The sequence below is a fragment of the Stegostoma tigrinum genome, chromosome 1, assembly GCF_030684315.1.
Source record: "Stegostoma tigrinum isolate sSteTig4 chromosome 1, sSteTig4.hap1, whole genome shotgun sequence".
In the NCBI taxonomy this organism is placed as follows: Eukaryota; Metazoa; Chordata; class Chondrichthyes; order Orectolobiformes; family Stegostomatidae; genus Stegostoma; species Stegostoma tigrinum.
Genome location: NC_081354.1, coordinates 180,881,889 through 180,904,747, shown reverse-complemented (window position 1 = coordinate 180,904,747; position 22,859 = coordinate 180,881,889). Strand labels below are relative to the sequence as shown.

General features: G+C 43.5%; 1 protein-coding gene across 3 annotated transcripts in view; it reads right to left on the bottom strand.

Annotated features, from left to right (window-relative positions):
* The window catches only part of LOC125454992 (dedicator of cytokinesis protein 2-like), a 1,138,509-nt gene that overhangs the window by 183,201 nt on the left and 932,449 nt on the right, over positions 1-22,859 (bottom strand). For all 3 annotated transcript variants that reach the window (XM_059650434.1, XM_059650430.1, XM_059650433.1), the window contains 2 exons: positions 13,308-13,393; positions 3,136-3,292 (listed from right to left, as the gene is read on the bottom strand). In XM_059650434.1, the coding sequence (XP_059506417.1) occupies positions 3,136-3,292; positions 13,308-13,393 (243 nt within the window). The remainder of the gene's footprint in view (positions 1-3,135; positions 3,293-13,307; positions 13,394-22,859) is intronic.

Below are 22,859 nucleotides of genomic sequence, written 5' to 3'. Positions count from 1 at the left end.
AGAAAAAGGCTCACAGAACAAATATGAGAATAAGCAATAAATGTCAGGGTGATTCATCCATCCTGAACTGTTTTATTAATGGTTTGGTAAAAATAAATGATTCAGCAGGCATTGTGCTGGAAGAGGGAATCCTGCAGCAAACTAAACTGTTTACCATTCTCATATAAATAAAGGGATTTGCTAATTTAGGCAGAAAGAAATTCTTCAAGTGGCAATGCATGTTTGAACACTGCTGCTACGTCCAGAAATGCCTCTACTTCCTCAAGAGGCTAGGGAAATTTGGCATGTCCACAATGACTCTTACCAATTTTTATAGGCGCACCATGGGAAGCATCCTATCAGGATGCATCACAGCTTGATAATAGCAATTGTTCTGCTCAAGACCATAAGAAATTACACAGAGCTGTAAAAGCAGAACAGTCCATCACGAAAACCAGACATCCCTCCATTGGAGGTTTCTAGTAGGCACATCAATGAGTTATTAATAAAAGCATTGACTATAATTCCAGGTTCAAATCATTCCAGGGAACAGGCAGGATACAAATTCATTTAATCAAAGTCTAAAGCCTCAGGAAAGCAGCCAACATGATCAAACTCAATCTCCCAGTCCAGTTATATTCTCTTCCACCCTTTTCCATTGGGCAGAAGATACAAAACATACAAAAGCTTGAAAACACATACCAACAGATTCAAGAACAGCTTCTTCCCTGCTGTTATCAGACTTGTGAACAGACCTCTCATATATTAGAGTTGAGCTTTCACTGCACCTTCTCTGTAAATGTAACACTATATTCTACATTTTGTTCTTTTAACCCAATGCACTTACATAAGGTTTGCCTGGTTAGTATGTAAGACAATATTTTTCATTGTATCTCCGTACATGGGACCATATTAAATCAAATCAGATCTAAATTAAGGCCTTGGTGTTCCAAAAAAAAGATAAAATGTTACATTTCAAAACTTTACAAATTAGATATCAATTACAAAATAATTGGAAACAGAATATTAACAGCTCAGAGGAGGTCAAAGATAATAGGAACTGCCGATGCTGGAGTCTGAGATAACAAGATGTAGAGCTGGATGAATGCAGCAGGCCAGGCAGCACAGAGGAGCAGGGAAGTTGACATTTCGGGTCTGGACCCTTCTTCAGAAAAAAAAACAGACCCGAAGCGTCAGCTTTCCTGCTCATCGGAGGAGGTCAAGTTGGTCAGTTGGAATCAGTCGAAGAAAGTCCCACTTTCCGGTAAGTTGCATGACTCCAAATGCTAAAGCAAGTGATTTCTAATGATGAAGTTAAGTCTCCAATCATTCCTGTAGTTATGAGGATGAGGGAGACAGTGGCACTGCATTCCATTCCAGTCTACTGAGAACTTTCCTTATTATGTTTTGTCCAGTGTCATAACAAGCATTAGCTTTGCTTTAAGGACATTTGCAAGTGTGGTATCAAGGTCCTAAACATTGTTTTCTGCCTTTGAGATCATCAGGTGATGGGGTCAAAGTGTGCCACCATGACAACCTAAGGCTACAGAGGGTTGGCAACAGATGATCAACACCAAAACTAATGCCAAGGCCACACCAAGACTTGTTGGCCTCATGTGCAGCACTTGTAGAAGAATTTGTGTCTCACAGAATGGCCTCCTCATTTCTCTGAAGAAAGGATATTGTTTGCATCTTCCGTAGAAGGAAGGATGCCAGGAAAAGAAAATAAATTTACTTCGGTTTAGATTTAGATTTTTATTGTCGTGTGTGCTCAAGTACAAAACCGCAGCAGTATGTGAAAAGTGTATAATGTTGCCACACAAAGTTCCATCTCAGATCCAAGTGCCTGGTTATAAAACCACTAGAACGCGGTTGAAAAAAAGTACAAAGTTAAAAGTTAAACATTACAGTAATTTTTAGTATTAAGTGTAAAAATAAAGAAATAAAGGGAGAAGTCAAACACTTTCGAAAGTGCGACAGAATTTAAATTCCCCAGTTCCCTAGATGGTACAAAATTAGGAGGTATCGTTGATAGGTAAGAAGGTTATCGAAAACTACAAAGGGATCTTGATCAGATGCGGAAGTGGGCATGGGACTGACAAATGCAATTCAATGCAGATTAGTGTGAGCTTTCGCACTTTGGAAAGTTAAACCAAGGTAGGGCTTATACAGTAAATGCTAAGGTCCTGAGGAGTGTTGTGGAACAGTGGAACGAGGAGCACAAGGACATTGTTCGTAGACAATGGTGTCACAGGTAAACAGGGTGGTTAAGAAGGCATTTACCATGCTGGTCTTCATCAGTTAAGGCACTGAGTATAGGAGTTGGTATGTTATGTTACAGTTGTATAAGTCGGAGAGGCGCAACTGGAGGATAGTGAACAGATTTGGCCACCCTCTTATAGGAAAGACACAGTTAAACCGGAAAGTGTGCAAACAAGGTTTACAAGGATGTTGACAGGACTAGTAAGCCTGAATTATAGGGAGAGGTTGGCCAGGCTAGAACATTATTCCTTGGAATGTAGTAGAATGGGGTGACCTTATGAAAGTGTATAAAATCACAAGGGGCATAGAAATGATGAATGCATATAGTCTTTTTCCCAGGGATGAAGAATTGAAAACTAGGGGGTGTACATTTAAGGTGAGAGAGGAAAGATGTAAGAAGGAACTGAGGGGCAACTTCTTCACACAGAGACTGGTGTGTATAAGGAATGGGCTGCCAGAGAAAGTGGTTGAGGCAGGTACAATAGCAACTTTTAAAAAACTTTTGGATAGGGGTATGGACGGGAAGAGTTTGGGGGATATGGGCCAAATGCAGGTAATTGGAACTAGCCAAGTGACTATGGTGGTCAACACAGACCAGTTTGGACTGAAGGGCCTGTCTCCATGCTGCATTACACTATGACTCTATGACGTGCTGAGATTTGAATACACATCTCCAGATCCTTGTCAAGTCTACTGGATTACTAATCCAATATATTGGCATATTCCAAAGATGGCAAATTGATTACTTTTATCTGTAGTTATCTTGTGATACAGTGACTGAGCAATCTCTTGTGTAAATATTATGTACACAAGTAACTTCTTTCCATAATATGATAATCTTTCTGGGAAGAGTGCTGATTTGGAATCAACTCCAATATTGCACTGGTCACTTACCAACAGATTTACAGTGCAGCTCATGCTGTGGGCCTGGTTTTCATCATTCATTACAGTCCTGTAGTCCAGCAGCCTTTCCAGCAGGCCAGTTACCAAGGCAACAAACACTTCACCTTGCTTTTCCAGGTGGTGATATATTTTGCAGTGTTTCAATAGGCTGAATTTTAAAACAAGAACAAGAAGAGAACTTTGGTCATTGCACATTTTTCTGAGGAAGCAGAGCACAACTTGCGGACTTCTCTCTCCACACCTGAGAGTGGGTTAGAGGCAGAACCAACAGCTCATCAAGGGTGGCCACATGCTAAACTGATCCAATTATTTGCTCCTCCTGGAGTCTCTTTATTACATACACAACAAGACCCAGTGGCATCATTGCTGGTCTATTATTCCAGAGACCCAGGTCATGTTCTGTGAGCTGCATTCAAATCCTGCCATGAATTCACCAATAAATTAGGGGAAAAATGATTTTAATGATCACCATGAAACCAGTGCCAATTGTCAGGTAAAACCCATCTGGTTCACGAATGCCCTTTAGGGAAAGAAACTGGCATCCTTGTCTAGTCTGGCCTACATGTGACTCCAGACCCACAGCAATGTGGTTGACTCTTATCTGCCCTCTGGGCACTGAGGGATGGGCAATAAATGTTTGTCCAGCCAGTGATGGCAATACCCAATGAATAACAAAAAGGCACTACTCTATGCTTACAAAAATATTCCCAACAGATTGCTTTCCCACTTCAATGCATGGTATTAAATATTTACAGTCCAATTATTATTAATGTTGAAAGAAAAGAGATCTGCAGCAACAAGGGACAGTGGGACAAGATACTTTTAAAAAGCCAACAAGAATACAATGGGCCAAATGGCCTCCTCCTCTGTGAGTTTATGTTACCTGCTGATGCATTGAAATGTGAGGACGTGCAAATGCCAGGGTCAGAGGAATGCACAGATCCCTGAAATTCAGTGGCCTGATGGTGGCCACAGATTTTCAGAGGGTGTGGATGGACAAGCCCATGGAAAACTGATGTCCATTTCAAGCCCACCGACTCCCACAGCTACCTAGAATATACCTCCTCCCACCCACCCTCCTGCAAAAATTCCATCCCCTATTCCCAATTCCTCTGCATTCCACTCCCGCACATCCCAGATGTCCAAGTTCTTCGAGGACCGCAACTTGCCCCCCACAGTGGCTGAGAACGCACTTGACCGCGTCTCCCGCATTTCCTGCAACACATCCCTCGTACCCCGCCCCCGCCACAACTGCCCAAAGAGGATCCCCCTCGTTCTCACACACCACCCCACCAACCTCCGGATACAACGCATCATCCTCCAACACTTCCGCCATCTACAATCCGACCCCACCACCCAAGACATTTTTCCATCCCCACCCTTGTCTGCTTTCCGGAGAGACCACTCTCTCTGTGACTCCTTTTGTTCGCTCCACACTGCCCTCCAACCCCACCACACCCGGCACATTCCCCTGCAACCGCAGGAAATGCTACACTTGCCCCCACACCTCCTCCCTCACCCCTATCCCAGGCCCCAAGATGACTTTCCATATTAAGCAGAGGTTCACCTGCACATCTGCCAATGTGGTACACTGTATCCATTGTACCCGGTGTGGCTTCCTCTACATTGGGGAAACCAAGCGGAGGCTTGGGGACCGCTTTGCAGAACACCTCCGCTCGGTTCGCAATAAACAACTGCACCTCCCAGTCGCAAACCATTTCCAGTCCCCTTCCCATTCCTCAGATGACATGTCCATCATGGGCCTCCTGCACTGCCACAATGATGCCACCCGAAGGTTGCAGGAACAGCAACTCATATTCCGCCTGGGAACCCTGCAGCCCAATGGTATCAATGTGGACTTCACCAGCTTCAAAATCTCCCCTTCCCCCACCGCATCCCAAAACCAGCCCAGTTCATCCCCTCCCCCCACTGCACCACACAACCAGCCCAGCTCTTCCCCTCCACCCACTGCATCCCAAAACCAGTCCAACTTGTCTCTGCCTCCCTAACCTGTTCTTCCTGTCACCCATCCCTTCCTCCCACCCCAAGCCGCACCTCCATCTCCTCCCTACTAACCTCATCCCACCTCCTTGACCTGTCCGTCTTCCCTGGAATGACCTATCCCCTCCCTACCTCCCCACCTATACTCTCCTCTCCACCTATCTTCTTTTCTCTCCATCTTCGGTCCACCTCCCCCTCTCTCCCTATTTATTCCAGAACCCTCACCCCATCCCCCTCTCTGATGAAGGGTCTAGGCCCGAAACATCAGCTTTTGTGCTCCTGAGATGCTGCTGGGCCTGCTGTGTTCATCCAGCCTCACATTTTATTATCTTGGATTCTCCAGCATCTGCAGTTCCCATTATCACAAGCCCGTGGAAGAGGTGGGGGATTTGTACCTAAGGATGAGAATTTTTAATGTTGTCTGGCTCAACAGTTTTTCCCAACAGGGCTGGGTAGCTCGTGCTAAGTTTGCAGCATGTTCTGTTTTTGCATGTATTGGCTCATGTTGGGTTTGGCTTTGATAGCATCTGCATTCCTGTTGTAAAAAGACAGACGTGTCTTTCAATGTTTTAGCTGAGGCTTTACAGCTGGACTAACGCCTGAGTTTGCACGACATTCTATATTCGGTTTCTATAATAAATCTAATGACGTAAACACTCAGAACAGAGAAGGAGCTATTTAGCCAATGAATCCGTGTCAATTCTTGGAAAAGTCTACTAAATTGTTCCTGCACACCCTTGTTTTTTTCTTTCCCCAGATCTCTGCAATATTCAAGAAGTCATCTAATTACTTTTGAAAGTTACCATTCAATCTGCTTCCACCACTCATTTCAGCTGGTTCTTTCCAAAAATATTGCTTTAAGTAAAAGTCTCTTTTCAGCTCCCTGGCAGTTTAGATTAGATTCCCTACAGTGTGGAAACAGGCCCTTTGGCCCAACACGTCCACACTGCCCCTTGGAGCATCCCACCCACACCCTCCCCCCTATAACCCACACACCCCTGAACACTATGGGCAATTTAGCATGGCCAATCCACCTAGCCTGCACATCTTTGGACTGTAGGAGGAAACTGGAGCATCTGGAGGAACCCATGCAGACATGGGGAGAATGTGCAAACTCCACACAGACAGTTACCTGAGGTTGGAATCGAACCTGGGACCCTTGTGCTGTGAGGCTGCAGTGCTAACCACTGAGCCACTGTGCTGCCCCCTTTTGCTATTATCTTAAATTAGTGTCACAGACTCCCATCAATAATAATTTTTCCCTCACCACTCTTTCTAAGCTGTTCGTGATTTAGAACATCTCTGTTGTTTGCTCCTTTAAGCTTCCATGCTCTAAGGAAAATTCCAGTATCACTCGTGCTCCCAACTTAATTACTTAGTAATGGATCATCATAAAGAATGAGATCATGTTAATGTTTACAGTTGCCACCCCCAGGTTGATAAGGTTGTTAAGAAGGCGTACAGTGTGTTAGGTTTTATTGGTGGAGGGATTGAGTTTCGGAGCCATGAGGTCATGTTGCAGCTGTACAAAACTCTGGAGCGGCCGCACTTGGAGTATACAGTTCTGGTCACCGCATTATAAGAAGGATGTGGAAGCTTTGGAAAGGGTGCAGAGGAGATTTACTAGGATGTTGCCTGGTATGGAGGGAAGGTCTTACGAGGAAAGGCTGAGGGACTTGAGGCTTTTTTCATTATAGAGAAGAAGGTTAAAAGGTGGCCTAATCAAGGCATACAAAATGATCAGAGGGTTAGATGGGTAGACAGTGAGAGCCTTTTTCGGAGGATAGAGATGGCTACCACGAGGGGACGTAGGTTTAAATTGAGGTGTGATAGATATAGGACAGATGTCAGAGGTAGGTTCTTTACTCAGAGAGTCGTAAGGGCGTGGAATGCCCTGCCTGCAACAATAGTAGACTCGCCAACTTTAAGGGCATTTTAATGGTCATTGGATAAACATGTGGATAATAATGGAATAGTGTAGGTTAGATGGGCTTCAGATTGGTTTCACAGATCGGCGCAACATTGAGGGCCGAAGGGCCGGTACTGCGCTGTAATGTTCTATGTTCTATGTTCCAGCCAAGTGTGAGTGAGGGAGTTCCAAAATTTTGACCCAATGACACTGAAAAATTGGCGATAAACCTCCAAGTCAGGATAGTGAGTGAATTGGAGGGGATCTTGCAGGTGGTAGTTTTTCCATGTAGCTGTTGACCTTGACTTCCTTACGGAAGTGCTTGTCGGTTTGGAGCATGCTGTCCAAGGATCTTTGAGATGTTGATGGTGGAGGGAGTGCTTGTTTGTGGATGTGCTGCCAATCACATGGGCTGCTCCATCCAGGATGGTGTTAAAGCTTCCTGAGTGTTGTTGTAGCTGTACCCATCCAGGCAAGTGGTGAGTATTACTTCGCACTCCTGACTAATGCCTGGTAGATGAAGGACATGCTTTAGGAAGTCAGGAAGTGAGTTACTCACTGCAGGATTCCTAGCCTCTGATTGTATTTATGTGGTGAACAGTATTTATATGGTGAGTCTATTCAGTCTCTGGTCAATGATAAGCCCCCAAATTGTTCACAGCGGAGAATTCAGTGATAGCAATGCCATTGAATGTCAGAAGATAACAGTTAGATTCTTTCTCATTGGAGATAGCTCCTCTCTCCTGAATTGCATTGTGGTCTACCAGTCGTACATGGATGCCACAGCTCAAGAAGGTAGCTTACGACCAGCTTCTCAAGGGCAACTAAGAAGGAACAAAATGCTCACATCCCATGAGTGAATTTTGAAAGGAGAGAAAGACCGACAACTTGTAGGTTGTGAATGTTACCTAAGAAAGAGTGAGATTGCTAGATTTTAAGGGAATCAGGGCAGCTGAAAATAGAATGGGAAAATGGATGTGAAATAGAAGGTGAGGGAGGAGATTTAAAAGGGACCTAAGGCAACATTTTCACACAGAGGGTGGAGCGTGTATGGAATGAGCTGTCAGAGGAAGTGGTGGAGGCTGGTACAATTACAGCATTTAAAAGGCATCTGGATGGGCACATGAAATGGAAACTTTTAGAGAGAAATGGGCCAAATGCTGGTAAATGGGGCTAGATTTATTTAGGATATGTAGTCAACATGGACGTGTTGGACTGAAGGGTCTGTTTCTGTGCTGTACATCTCTATCACTCTAGCACATAAGTTGTAATTTTTTTTGGCTCCTGTTGCTTCTGTTTTTAAGTGGACCTTGCATGACTTTGTGCCATTGAAAGCAGAGATGCTAAATCTTGCAGTCTGCCAAAGGCTTGCAAGTTGCATTCAATATCAGTACAAGTTCACATCTTAGGTCAGTTTTCGTTGTATATTGCTTTGAGAAAATCAGGCAGTCTAACAGGGTCTTGCGTGAGTTATTAATCACTCACCACACAAGAATTTTAATAATCAGAGTGGCAGGAAGGCTAACTGCACACAAGAATGCACAAAGCTGTTGGCACAGGATAGAAACCTGGGAGATGATTAGAGAGCGAGGTAGAAGAGGTAGAAATCTATTTTATCGAGTCAGAAGTTACCTTATCCATTCCAAAACAGAAGCTGGAAAAATGCAACCCACCAGTTTGCAAGTAACTCAAATCTTTCAGTGCCTCCAACCGTTGATCTCCCTTCTCTCTTTCTCTGCTGGTCACTTTGTGCTCCGTTTGAAGCCCCATTCTAACCTTCTAATAAGAACTTTGATCATTCTAATCTTTTCTTTTTTGTCAATGTTTAAACAAAAAAATTTCTTTGACAAACATCAGCCGACCTAATTTAGGTCGATTTAAGAGTTCCCACTCTGAGTTTTATCTCCTTTTCCAATATTGCACAATTGTTGTTTTTGCTTCTTAATGTCCTTTCTGTAACTGCTATAACAAATCATTCCAGCTTCCCCTGTGGACCTCTGCCGCAGTAATATTGGCAAACTTTATAATATGAGCCCAGACAGTGTAGCCCTCAACATATTCAACAGAATGTAGTCAATATCCCATCAAGTGAGGCACAGTCTGCAGTGTGGAGTCAGAACAGCATTTGTTGAATGAATAATGAAGGAGAACCAATTCATTCACCAGGACCAGAGTCACTTGCCACCCAATCAGCACTCTCTTTTCACGCAGTGCAGAATTTGGATTTCTCCTTGAAATGGAATTTTTGCAAATTTCCTGATGAGCGCGTCAACAAGATGTACATTTTTCAGCAATACACAACATGATATGTTCAAGATGCTACATAAAAGCAAACTGTTGTTAAAGTTGAGGGAACATTGCATCAGCAAGTGATTTGAGGCTTTTAAGACTATGTACTTTTCCTTGGGTTCAGAGGCAAAACAATGTTGCAATAAGGATGGAGTGAAATCCAAATGTGTATGGCCCAAGGTGGAATGGATTTGAGGTGCTGATTGGTCTTTTATAGTAGGAGAACCTTTAGTCAGCACATTTTCAATTTGGGTTTAAAAGGAGTGACTGTGTGTGATATTTCAAATGATTGGGCAGGTTTGATATAAACATATTATTTCCCCTCTTGGGGGAATCTAAATCTATAGCTTTAAAGTTTAGCGAAACCACTGAAGAGCAAAATCAGGGAACTACTTGTGAAACAGAAAAAGTGGCAGGAAATCTGGAACTGACTGAGGTCGACCGATTTTTGTTAGGTAAGTGTATCAGGGGATTTGGAGCTAAGCCAAGTAACTAGGACTGAAGCCCACATCAGCTATTCTATAAGTGAATGGCTGTTTAGCTCAAGGAGCTGAATAGCCTACTCATGTCCCAATGTAAAGTCTACCTCCACCAAGCTGCTCACCAACAAAAGGGTTTCCAATGTACAAGGCAACATTGTCAAACAAGCATTACCATGCTCTCTGCAATGCTATAAAATTACACTGAAGGTTAATTTCCTCTGAATTTTTTTTAAAATCCTCTTCACAACAACACCACCTCATTGAAAATACTCACTCCAATGGAAACATTTTAATCATTTTTTATACATGTCTGTAGGAGGACAGGAACATTACAGGGCTGCATTCTCAACAGCAGTGGTATTCCATCTCATATGGACTGGGGATTTATGGACTCTACAAGCAGATACTGGTGCAATTTCCAATGAGATCATTTAAAAGAAAGACTTCTGCTGACGGTTCAAAGGTGCTTTACTGCCAATGATATTGGTTTTTAGGAGTGGTTGTGGCAATGAAATGGGCCTGTTATTTTCTGCACAGCAAGCTCTCACAAATGACAGTACAACAATGCCAGATAATTTGCTCCTTCTGACGTCGAATACAGGCTAAATATTGGATCAGAACCCTGGAATTCCCTCCCCAACAGTATTGTGGGTCTACCTACAGCACATGGACTGCAGCGATTCAAGAAGGCAGCCCACCAGCAAATTCTCAAAGCACAAATAACTACAGGCAATAACTGCTGGCTCAGTCAGTGACATCCATGTTGCATTATTGAATGTTTATGATGGCAGGAAACAGAGAGTTGGAGAATTGTTTATCAGACTGGAGGCCTGTTACCAACAGCGTTCCATAAGCATTGGTGTCACGATCACCTTGCTTTTGTCATTTATATAAATTATTTAAATGAGGATATAGAAGGCATGGTTTGTAGTTTGAGGATACACCAAAATTGGTGGTATAAGGGAGAGTGAAGAAGGATATCTAAGATTACAAAGAGATCATGATCAACTGGGGGTCTGACGTATGAGGAGAGATTGACTAGGTTGGGATTGTTTTTATTAGAGTTCAGGTGAATGAGGGGGATCTCATAGAGAGTAATAAAATTCTAACAGGGCTAGAGAGGGTAGATGCAGGGAGGATGTTCCCGATGGTGGGCGTGTCCAGAACCGGGGTGTCAGTCTGAGGATTTGGGGTAGACCATTTGGGACAGAGATCTGGAGAGTGGTGAGCCTGTGGAATTCATTACCACAGGAAGTAGTTAATGCCAAAACATTGAATGTATTCAAGAGGTGGCTAGATATAGCACTTGGGGTGAATGGGATCAAAGGTTATGTGGAGAAAGCAGGATTGGGTTATTGAGCTGGATAGTCAGCCATGAGCGTGAAGAATGGCAGAGCAGGATCAAGGGGCTGAATAACTTCCTCCTGTTCCTATCTTCTATGTTTCTATGTTTCTCTGTCACTCGGCTGAGAAGTGGCAAAGGGAGTTTAATTTGGATAAATGTGACGTATTGCATTTTGGTAAAATAGACAAGGGCAGGACTTATTCAGTTAAAAACAAGATCTTTGAGTAGTGCTGGAGAGCAGAAAGGCTTGGGGTTCAGGTACATGATTCTTCAAAGTTAGTAGACAGGGTGGTTAAGGAGACATTTAGCACACTTGCCTTGATTGTTCAGACCTTTGAGTATAAGAGTTGGGATGTCATGTTGAGGTTATACAGGACATTGGTGAGGTCTTTTCTGGAGGACTGTGTCCAATTCTGGTCGCCCAGTTATAGGAAGGTTATTATTATGCCAGAGAATGTTCACAAAAGATTTATGAAGGTGTTGCCAGGAATGGAGGCTTTGAGTTAGAAGGAGAAACTGGACAGGCTGGAGCATAGGAGGTTGAGGGCTGGTGTTATGGAGGTTTTCAGATTATGCACATTGTAGATGAGGTGAATGGCAGGTATCTTTTCCCTACAGTGGGGCATTTCAAGACTAGGGGGCATATTATTAAGGTGAAAGGAGAAAGATTTAAAAATGACATGAAGGGGCAAGTTTTTTTACATGGGCAGTGGTTCATGTGTGGAATGAACTTCCAGAGGAAGTGATGGATGCAGGTAAAGTTACTACATTCAAAAGATATTTGAATAAGCACATGAATATGGAAAGTTTGGAGGGATATGGGCCAAGTGCAGTCTGATGGGACTAGTTTAGTTTGAGATTATGATCAGCATAGACTGGTTGGATCGAAAGAGTCTGTTTCCATGCAGTCTAACTTTACAACTATGATTCTAGGTCTCCGTTCCCTGCCCCAAACCTCTTTGAGATAAGTCCCAAGGGATCTTTGGCATTCAACAGAAAGAACAGACACCTTTGATTTGCTGTCTCAAAGATCCATTGGTGCAGCACACTCTCAGTAGTTCACTAGAAGCTCAGCCGCAGTGTGGAGTGGGACTTGAATATGCAAGCTGCAGACTCAGAGGATACTCTCTGAGTGATACTTGATACTGTATCATGAATTTCGATGTGAATGACACAGCACCAGTGCCATGAAGATGCTTAGAGGCATGGACAGTGAGAGCAGGGGGGAGCACCTCCCAGTATGACCTCTCCTTCCCATCAGGCCCCTTAATCAGGCTACCTGTCAGTGAGGAACATCCCCGCATTTGATAAGTCCATGAGCAACTTCCCATGTGGGTCTGCTTCTCGTATTCCCCACATGACATGCCCTAATCTGCTGCTGGGCTAAGGCAGCATTGGTGTGAGATCCTGAGTGGGAGGCAAACTGCCCACAAAAAAAAAGGCATTGATTGACAGTATCAGCTAAAGTATCCATCAACTTTCCACCATGGAATTTAGTCAGGATGGAGATGAGAGGTGGAGTCCCCACTCAGTACCCTCTTGCCTGTTGCCTTGTGCCTGCCCACCACAAAATGCAAGATGAGGCAAGACATCTGTCAGACTGAGGGGAGAGAAAGCAGCACTAAGGTTCTGGGTCCAGTGACCCTTCTTCAGAACTTCAGGCTATTTTCCAGTGGTCCCTAGAAGTTAGCTTACAGAGGCACCTGGTCCCTGCTTGTGTCAAAAGCTGTTCACAGGGGATGCTAAGAGGAATCAGCTTCTCAAGAGTAGGAATAGCCTATAGCTAATGACATACATCAGAAAGCTACTTGAGAAAAGTCAAAGAGAGTCTTACTGTTGCCTTGAGCATCAATTGAAGACCACCCTGGCCTCAAGCCCCTTCTCCACAGGCTTAAACTGGCACTGCTGCCCTCCCATCATCCACCTTTATCAAATTGGTAAACCATATGTTCGTGGGCATAATGCTAAGGGGGCCTGAGGCTTCACTCTAATTTAGTGCCTCCTGCTGGGGGAGAGCATACCCAGAATTTAGAGCCGAGTTCTGGCCTTACAAGTTGGCCAAAACAAATTTCTCCCCCTGTTTGTATCCATCTTGTCATTAAAACAAAGATAGAAGTCCCAATGGCAATGAACTTACATATCTTTAAAGAGATCCTTGTATTCCTCATCTCCTCGGCCGCCTTCCACTTCATGGTCCAGGTTTTTGATAATTTCATCCTCAAACTAAAATTCAGAAAAGAAAGAGGCAATCAGGTTTAGTGCCAATCCATTAACGGCATTGTTTAAGTTTTACACCTTCTTTGTCAACATTCTCAACTGCACATTAACTAGCAACACATTGAGGGGCTCTCACTTCTTGACTACGTGATCAGTAATTCGGTATTATGAGACATGGTTCAATGGATAGATCTCTCAGCTCTGAGTAAGAAGCCTCAGAATTCAACTCCCACTCCAGAGGTGTAAGTATCCATTCTTAGCTGTCACCCTCTCCTCCCCTCCCAGTGCAGTATGAGGGACTGTAACTCATTGGAATTTGGAAGAGTGAAGTGGGAATCTGATAGAAACTGATAGAAAAGTTACGAAGGGAGTGGATAAGGTAGAAGCAGGGTGGTTGTTTCCACTGGTGGGTGAAAGCCAAACGAGGGACTTTGCCACAAAATTAAGGGGAGCAGATTTAGGAGTGAGTTGAGCAGGAACTTCTTCACCTAAAGGGTTGCGAATCTGTGGAATTCCCTGTTCAGTGGCACAGTTGAAGCTACCTTGTTGAATGTATCTAAGGCAAAGACAGATAGGTTTTGAACAGTAAAGGAATTAAGGGTTATGGTGAGTGGGCAGGTAAGTGGAGCTGAGTCTCAAAAAGATCAGCCATGATCTTATTAAATGGTGGGGCAGGCTCGAGGGGCTGGATGGCCTAGTCCTGCTCCTGGTTCTTATGTTCACATGAATATTGCACTGTCAGTGCCATTCGCAATGGTGCAAGGTGGCACTGCTGCCTCACAGTGTCAGGGACCTGGTTCAATTCCACATTTGGGTGGGAATCTCTAAGGTTCTGTGGGGACTTGTTGGACCGAGGGACCTGTTCCTGCACTGTAGGGTTTATATTATGATCGATTAAACAGAGGCTCTGTTTGCATTCTCTGATAAACACACTGAAATCCCATAGTATTAATAGGAAGATAAGGAGGAATGTTCTCTCAGATTTCCTGGCCAAAATTTCTCAGCCAGCATCACAAGGTGGACATTATCTGATCTTTCTTCCATTGCTGTTTGTGGGACCATGCCACATTGGAATTGGCCGCTGCATTCTTAGCCTGCAAAAGTGACTACGTTTGAAAGTACTTTTATGGGTTCAAAACATTTTGGGACAATCTGACCTCATCCCAGCTCCTAAGACTCTAAGTTACTTCTTTCAGCCTCGTTTCCATTTCATAATTGCTGCTGCCACCCTAGTTCACCCTTCCTCCACCTCAACCCCTTCCACCACCTCCCTTCCTGCAGTCTCCTCTGTGGCACTAGAAAGAGTGTACAGCGAGGGAGGCCAAGGTAACATCTACATTTGTTCCACAGTTGATCTGAAGTTTGCACAAGATTATAATGAACAAATGTATTGGCTGCACGAGTGTCTGCCGTCTTTCAAAATGGAGCCTGGTCATCAACATTGCCAACTTCCCCTGTCACCACCAACGTAAGATACACCTACCTCACAAAATTCTGAGGGGTTTTCACAGATAAGATGCTTGGAAGACATTTGCACCCATGGGGGAGTCTTGAACTAGGAGGACACAGTTACAGAATAAGGGAATGCTCATAAAATTGAGATGTGGAAGAATTTTCCCTCCCAAGGTAGTGAACACCTGCAATTCTCTGTCTCAGAGACAAGATCACTTAAAGCATTTAAAGAGCAGGTAGGTCAAATTGTGAAATGTTAGGAAGTTGTGGGTTGTGGGGAACTGGCATGGAAGGAGAGTTGAGCACTGGGGTGGATCAGCCATGATCTTATAGAAGAGCAGAACAAGCATGAGAGGCTGAATGGCCTACTGCTGCTCTTATTTCTTATGGTCGATTGGACTGGGCCAGGAAACCATTGGAAATGGACCCTGATCATTCCAATCTCCAGCTGGGAAATCACAGCAGCGAATCTTTATATTTGTGTCACGCTTCCAAGCAAACTCATTTTATCTCCACAGGGCTGACAAGGTGATAGCTTCTCTCTGTCACTTTCTAGCATCAGAAGGGAGTTGTCCCAAAGTTTGCTGCAGTTACCTGCTGGTCTCCAAGAGATTTTGTCAACAGAGGGTCCTTTCCAACCCAAGATAATTAGGGCAAGTAAAAACACACAGGTTCGAGAAATTATAATTGCAAATGTAAATCAATAATGAGAGAGGCCAATTAACATTTAAATTAAGCAGCCATGAGCTCCTTCAGACGTGCCTGTGATATTTATTCCTGTAATTGGCCACATAAATGGCATTGAGACATGAAGACTTGTGCAGATCTACCCAGATGCAGCTGAGGTAATAGCTGTAATTTCTCTTAATAGGCCTGCTAATTAAATCCTTTAGTGCTTGTCAGTCTTCCTGTAGTGTTTGATTTCTCTGTTTTCCCATGAATACACACAAGGTATGATTTACTAAATTAGGGGCTTGTCAGGGTTATATCTAAGCTAAAGCAGCAGACAATTAGCAACTTTGAGAGATGATGCAGAGCATGTAAAAGATTGTCATTTCACCTCTTGACACAACTGTGATTAAAAGCTGTCAGCTTAAGGAAATAAACATACATCCATTACCATCTCTCAACATCTCTGGGTCTTGAGTGTAGTTTTGGCTCAAGGTGTTTTCACCACTTCAACAAATTCTCTACTTATATATTACATAAGCTCTGGGCATTGCTGGTAAGACCAACATTTATTGCCTGTCCCAATTCTTTGATAAATGGTGGTGAGTGGCCTTTTTGAACTGCTTCACTCCTTGTGATGTAGAGACATTCCCGCTCTGTTAGATACTTTAGAAACAGGAGCAGGAGTGAGCTATTCAGGCCTTTATGCCTGCTCCACCATTTCATATGATCATGACTCATCATTCAACTTAGTCCCCTGTTCCCACTTTCTCTTCATACACTTTGATACCTTCAGCCTGAAGAACTTTATCTGACACTTCCTCAAAAACACTCACATTGTTTGGCCTCAACTATTTTCTCTACTAAAGAATTCCATGGGGTCATCAGTCTCTGGACGAAGAAATTTCTTTTCATCTCAGTCCTAAATGCTATGCCTCCTAACCTTAGACTGTGACCTCCTGGTCATTGGGAAGTCCCCTCCTATGTTTACCCTGTCTAATATATAGCTTACTGAAGACCAATCACTCTCAACTCACAGCTAGAACTTGACTCTCTTGCCCATGTCTGGAACAAGGCAGCCAAGACATTCAGGGTTCAGAAACTTTGATGATACTCAGGCAGAGCCTAGAATTGTTCATGCCACCTTCCATCATTTTGCTGTCAATCGAAAGTAGACAACTGGAGAGAGGAAGGGGCACAGGGTAGTAGATGGTGGTATGTAACTGGCCATTTTGGATTCGCCCTGCTTTGCCATGATGCTGGGAATTTTCCACTGTTAGAATGAGCTGCCTTTAATTCTCTATGACCTGAAAGGGTGCTTCAACTCCCAATTGTGAGTGGTGCTTTGGGTGGGCTGTGTGGAGTTTTCATGCTCTCCCTGCATCTGTGTGGGTTTCCTTTGGGTGCTACAGTTTCCTCCCAGGGTCCAAAGGTGGGCAGGTTAGGTGGATTGGCCATTCTACGTTACCCCATAATATCTAGGGATACATGCTAGGTGGGTTAAACATAGTAAAAACGCGCGGGGTTATGGAGATGATGTGGGAGGATGAGTCTGAGGGGATGCTCTTCAGAAACTCGGTGCCGACCCAATGGGTGGAATGACCTCTCTTGCACTCGTTGGTACTTGCACAGTGGCTTAAGAGAGCAAGTGTTCCAGAGGCTTGGGGACCGCTTTGCAGAACACCTACGCTTGGTTCGCAGTAAACAACTGCACCTCCCAGTCGCGAACCATTTCCACTCCCCCTCCTATTCTTTAGACGACATGTCCATCCTGGGCCTCCTGCAGTGCCATAACGGTGCCGCCCACAGGTTGCAGAAACAGCAACTCATATTCCGCATGTTTTATCCCCTAGTGCTGATCCCCTGCTTTTTCCCCATATCCCTGTGCACCATTTCTATCCAAATAATCGTAAAAATGCCCTCTTGAATTCCTCGACTGAACCTGCCTCTACCACATTGTCGCAGAATCAGAGTTGTACAGCATGGAAACAGACCCTTCGTTCCATCTCGTCCATGCCGACCAGAAACTCTAAATTCATCTAGTCCATATGCCTGCATTTGGTCCATGTTCTTCTAAACCCTTGCTATTTATATACCCATCCAGATGACTTTTAAATGTTGTAATTGTACCAGCCTCCACCACTTCCTCTGAAAGCTCATTCCAGACGCACACTACCTTCTGCATGAAAATTTTCCCCTTAGGCCCCTTTTATACCTTTGCCCTCTCACCTTAAACACCATTTGCAGGCAATGCATGGCAGACCCTAACCACTCACTGTGTGAGAAAGCTTTCTCTCAAGTCAACCTTGCTTTGTTTTCACATCGCTTTAAATTAGTGCCTTCTCGTTCTTTTTTCTTTCATTTTAGGAGCAGGAACAGCTTCTTCCTCTATCCAGCTCACTCATAATTTTAAAACCTTTATCAATTCTCCACTCAGCCTTCTTCTCTCAAAGGACAACAGTGTCAACTTCTTCGATCTATCCTTGTCACATCATTCCTCATTTCTCATTTCTTGAACAGTTCTTGTAAATTGCTTCTGCACTTTCTCCAATGTGTTCACATCCTTGTTACAGCACCAAGAATGGTACACGATAATCCAGCTGGGGTCTAACCAGTGTCTTGTACAAGTTCAGCATCACCTTCTTGCCCCGGTACTCTATGTCCCTACATGACCTGATAAACTCAACATGTCTCACTGCATCTGTGGAGAGGGGAACAGAATCAAAATGTTGAGTCTAATATGACTCTTTCTCCAGAACTTATGTATAATTTGATTAGATTAGGTTCCCTACAGTGTGGAAACAGGTCCTTCGGCCCAACAAGTCCACACCGCCCCTTGAAGAATCCCACCCAGACCCATCCTCCTATAACCCACACACCCCTGAACACTACGGGCAATTTGGCATGGCCAATCCACCTAGCTGGCACATCTTTGGACTGTGGGAGGAAACCAGAGCACCCGGAGGAAACCCACGCAGACACAGGGAGGATGTGCAAACTCCACATAGACAGTTGCCCGGTGTTGTGAGGCTGCGGTGTTAACTACTGAGCCATGGTACCACCCTTGCAGCTTACTATTTGGAATTTTGAAAGCAATTAATTTGCTGTGAGCTGTAAAATAGCAAACTGATACTTCGACCCCATCAGATGTGACTTGTTTACAGCATGTTACCAAAATATTGTGGGTTCTCCTGTTGCTGAAGAATCAGCATCAGTCACTTTGGGCAAGAGGCACAAATCACCGGGAGGGAACAACACATTTCATAGAATCATAGAATCCCAATCCCATTAGATCCACACAGACCCTCCAAACAGCATCCCAGCTACAGCCACGCCCCCTATCCTGTCCATGTACCCCTGCATTCCCCATGCTGGTCTACTTATCCTGCAAATCTTTGGTCAGTGGGAGGAAGCCACAGCCCCGAAGGAAATCCAGAGAAACACAGAGAATGTGCAAAGTCCAGAAAGGCAGCCCGCCAAAGCTGCAATGGAACCTGTGAGGCAGCAGTACTAACCATTGAGCCTGCATGCTGTTTCTGTGCTGCATGACTCTATAACAGTGATATACTTCCAAGTCATGAATGCATTTAAATGAAGGTGAAGTTGCAAGTTCACTTCAATCCTTGAGGAAGGGTCACCGGGCCCAAAGCGTTAACTCTGATTTTTTTCCTTCACAGATGCTCCCGGGCCTGCTGAGCTTTTCTAATGACTTCTGTTTTTGTCACCTCAATCCTGCTGTGACCAGTATCCTGACAAATCGAGTAGCTGGGGTTGTTGAGTGGGTTTTAAACTAATTAGGGGGTGAGAGGGGAGCTGATGATTCACAAAGCAAAAGGATATAGCAGCTCTGCAGTGAAACACTTGGATAATGATACCTAGAGTGGGACAGGAATGGAAAGGGTGCACAAACAGTGAAAAAGCAGTAAACAGGGTGAAAGAGGTAGAAGAAATGTCATAAGGAGGCAAAATTGATGGCTCTTTGCTTTAATGTGTAGTACTCAGAACAAATTGAAAAAATTGATGGCACAGTTACAGGTTCCTGGGAATGTTTTTATCCCCAAACAGAGACAAGGAGATCAAAGCTGGAAATGAAACAGTCAGGGTCACGTGCTTTTTTTGGGAAGGACAGGCATGTAAAGAAAATGGCATGTAAAGGGTAGCTTTATTGGCACAGGATGGGAAAAGGATGACAGCAAGAAATGATCTTGGATTGGAAGATGTACAATCCATTGGGTGGAATTAAGAAGTAAAAAGTGGAAGGCAACACTGGTAGGACTAAGAGATAATGGGAACTGCAGATGCTGGAGAATCCAAGATAATAAAGTGCGAAGCTGGATGACCACAGCAGGCCAAGCAATATCTTAGGAGCACAAAAGCTGACGTTTCGGGCCTAGACCCTTCATCTGATGGTCTAGATGAAGGGTCTAGGCCTGAAACGTCCTCACAGTAATTTCCCTCGCAGTAGCTACGCAGTGGGTTAGAGAATAAAACAGGATATAATGAGGGCATTTTAATAAAAGGAAGTACATTTATCATGGGTGACTTTAATCTTCCCACAAATTGGGATAGTTAGATTCAAGAAGAATTCACTGAGTGTATTTGGGACAATTTCCTTGAACTATATGTTGTGGATCTAACCAGGGATCAGATCATTTTGGATTTGGTGATGTCTAATCAGACAGGTTCAATAAATGATCTCAAAATAAAAGATCCCCTGGGAAACAATAACTATAATATGGTATAATTTTGGATTCAATTTGAGAGAGAGAAACTTGGGTTGGAAACAACTGTGCTAATCTTAAATTAGGTTAATTACAAAGGAATAAAGGCTGAGCCAATAGGAAATGGCAGACATATAAGAAAATAGCTCATGGCCCACAGCAAAGATCTATCCCAGTGAGAATGCTGGATTCTAAGAAGGGGGTAACCACAGGAGTTAAGGATTGCAAGAAATTAAAACTAAAAATAAACAATGTGGCGAAGATCAGTGATACGCTAGAAGATACGAGAAAAAACAAACAGAAACAAAAATAATGGGGAAGAAAATAAACTTTGAGGATAAACTTGCAAAAATATCAAGTTGGATAGTAAGAGCTTCTTTGCCTCCAGACAACAAGGCTGAGGAAATAAATAATAGGGAACCATGAAATGGCAGAAAAGTTTAATTCTGAGTCGATAACACTAACAGCATTGCAAAATGATCAAGAGGCAAAAGGAGGAGAGGAACTAAGACAATGACTATCACAAGAGTAAAAGTATGAGGGAAACTAGTTGAGATAAAGACTGATTATTTCCTTGGACCTGATGGTATGCATCCACATTAAAAGAAATAATTGCAAAGGTAATGGATATAATGGTAGCAATCTTCTAAGAATCCGAAAATTCTGGAAAAGTCCCACAGGATACGAAAACTGCAAATGTTACACCTTTATTTAGAAAAGGAAAGAGACTGGAAACAGGTAACTATAAGCCAGTTAGTTTAACTGACATATGGAGTTGGGTGTAAGAAAGTGTGAGGTCACACACTTTGGTAGGAAAGACTGAAAAGTTCTTCTTTCGCAGGGTAGTGAAGAGCTGAAAATTTCTAGCCAAGAGAGCTGTGGAGGCTAGATCACTGAAAGTATTTAAAAAGGAGGTGGATGGATTTATTTTTTGAAATGTCATGGGAACTGAGGGCTGAAGATCTGGCATAAAAGTTGAGGCCTTGGGCAGGTCACCCATGATCATAATGAATGGTGGACCAGGTCTGATGGGCCAAATCCCCTAATGCTATTCCTATTTCTTCTGTTCTATGTTCAGCCAAACAAATGATTAGTGTACATTTTAGCCATATTTTGAACTCACTTCTTATTTGTCATCTGTGTGTATGTCTGCTGTGTTGACCTTTCTTTTCATGTTTAGTAACTAATGATCTCACCTTTCCTAAACTCAACAAATCCTGGTAAAACTGCCTCCTATGAAAACATGAATTCATTTGACTGAGGGAAAAGATATCCACAAAGCAGGGGATCCTTTGTCAAGTAACCTTGTTGATGCAAGCCGAGAGGGTGGGTGAATAAAGAATGGGAGCCAGTTTATCCTTCCTTCTGGAGAGCTTAACAAGGTAGGGTATCCTAAATAACTGTAATAACATTGGGATCCTTGCTGGGACTTTGTTCGTGACATGCTTCACAGCACAGTCAATGACCCCTGACATCACATGGCTGATGATCGAGAGTAGACTAATGGAATTGGCTAAGTTGAATTTGTCCATGTTGTGTACAGGACATGAGATAATGGGAACTGCAGATGCTGGAGAATCCGAGATAACAAGTGTAGAGCTGGATGAACACAGCAGGCCAAGCAGCATCTTAGGAGCACAAAAGCTGACGTTTCCAGGCCCGAAATGTTATCTCCGTGAACAGGACATGCCTGGTCAGATTAGCTATACTGGAGCAATCTGATCAGGAGCACCAGTATTCAGAAGAAAAAAACCCAAAAGAACTGTGGATGCTGTGAATCAGGAACAAAAACAGAAATTGCTAGAAAAGCTTAGCAGGTCTGGCAGCATCTGTGAAGAAAAAAAATCAGAGATAATGTTTCAGGTTTGGTCACCCCTCTTCAGAACAGCTCTGGCTTGCCTCAGATCCTTCCCAAGCAACTTCTGTTTTTGCACCAGACTTCAGTACTGCTGTTGAGATGTTGCCAGCCTTTGCAATATCCATTGCCTTCCTTTGTTTCTTGATAACCCACTATCCCAACCCTGTAACCCTGCATTTTCAATGGCTAATCCACACTTCCCTGGACACAATGGGCAATTTAGCATGGACAATCCACCTAACCCAGCACATCTTTAGACTGGGGGCGGAAACTGGAGCACCCAGAGAATGTACAAACTCCACACAGACAGTTGGCTGAGAGTGGAATCAAACTTAGGTCCCTGGTACCGTGAGGTAGCAGTGCAAACTACTGTTGTTACAATGATGTTACATTACATGATGTATATCTTCTCAGAAATATTAATTTGATTCTCCCACAATTCAGAGTTGACCTATAATTTACTCAGTGTTATTATTTTTCATAAATGCCTCATTTAGTTTTCATTCTCAACTCCAAATATTCATGTAATGTTGGAATATAACGTGGATCAGATTTGATTGAAATTTGTAAAATAAGTCAATACGTACCGAGTTTGGTAAATCTGGGGTCCTGTAGCCACCTGTTGGCAATGTGTATATATGCCTATAGACACTGTGAGAGTGGTGAACAGTACCATTTTAACCTTACATGTCAAATGGGTAGCTGGTGCACTGGACAGGGTGCCAGTGTTGAACTCCACTGATGTGAATGCAAATTAAAATTGAGCAGCTTT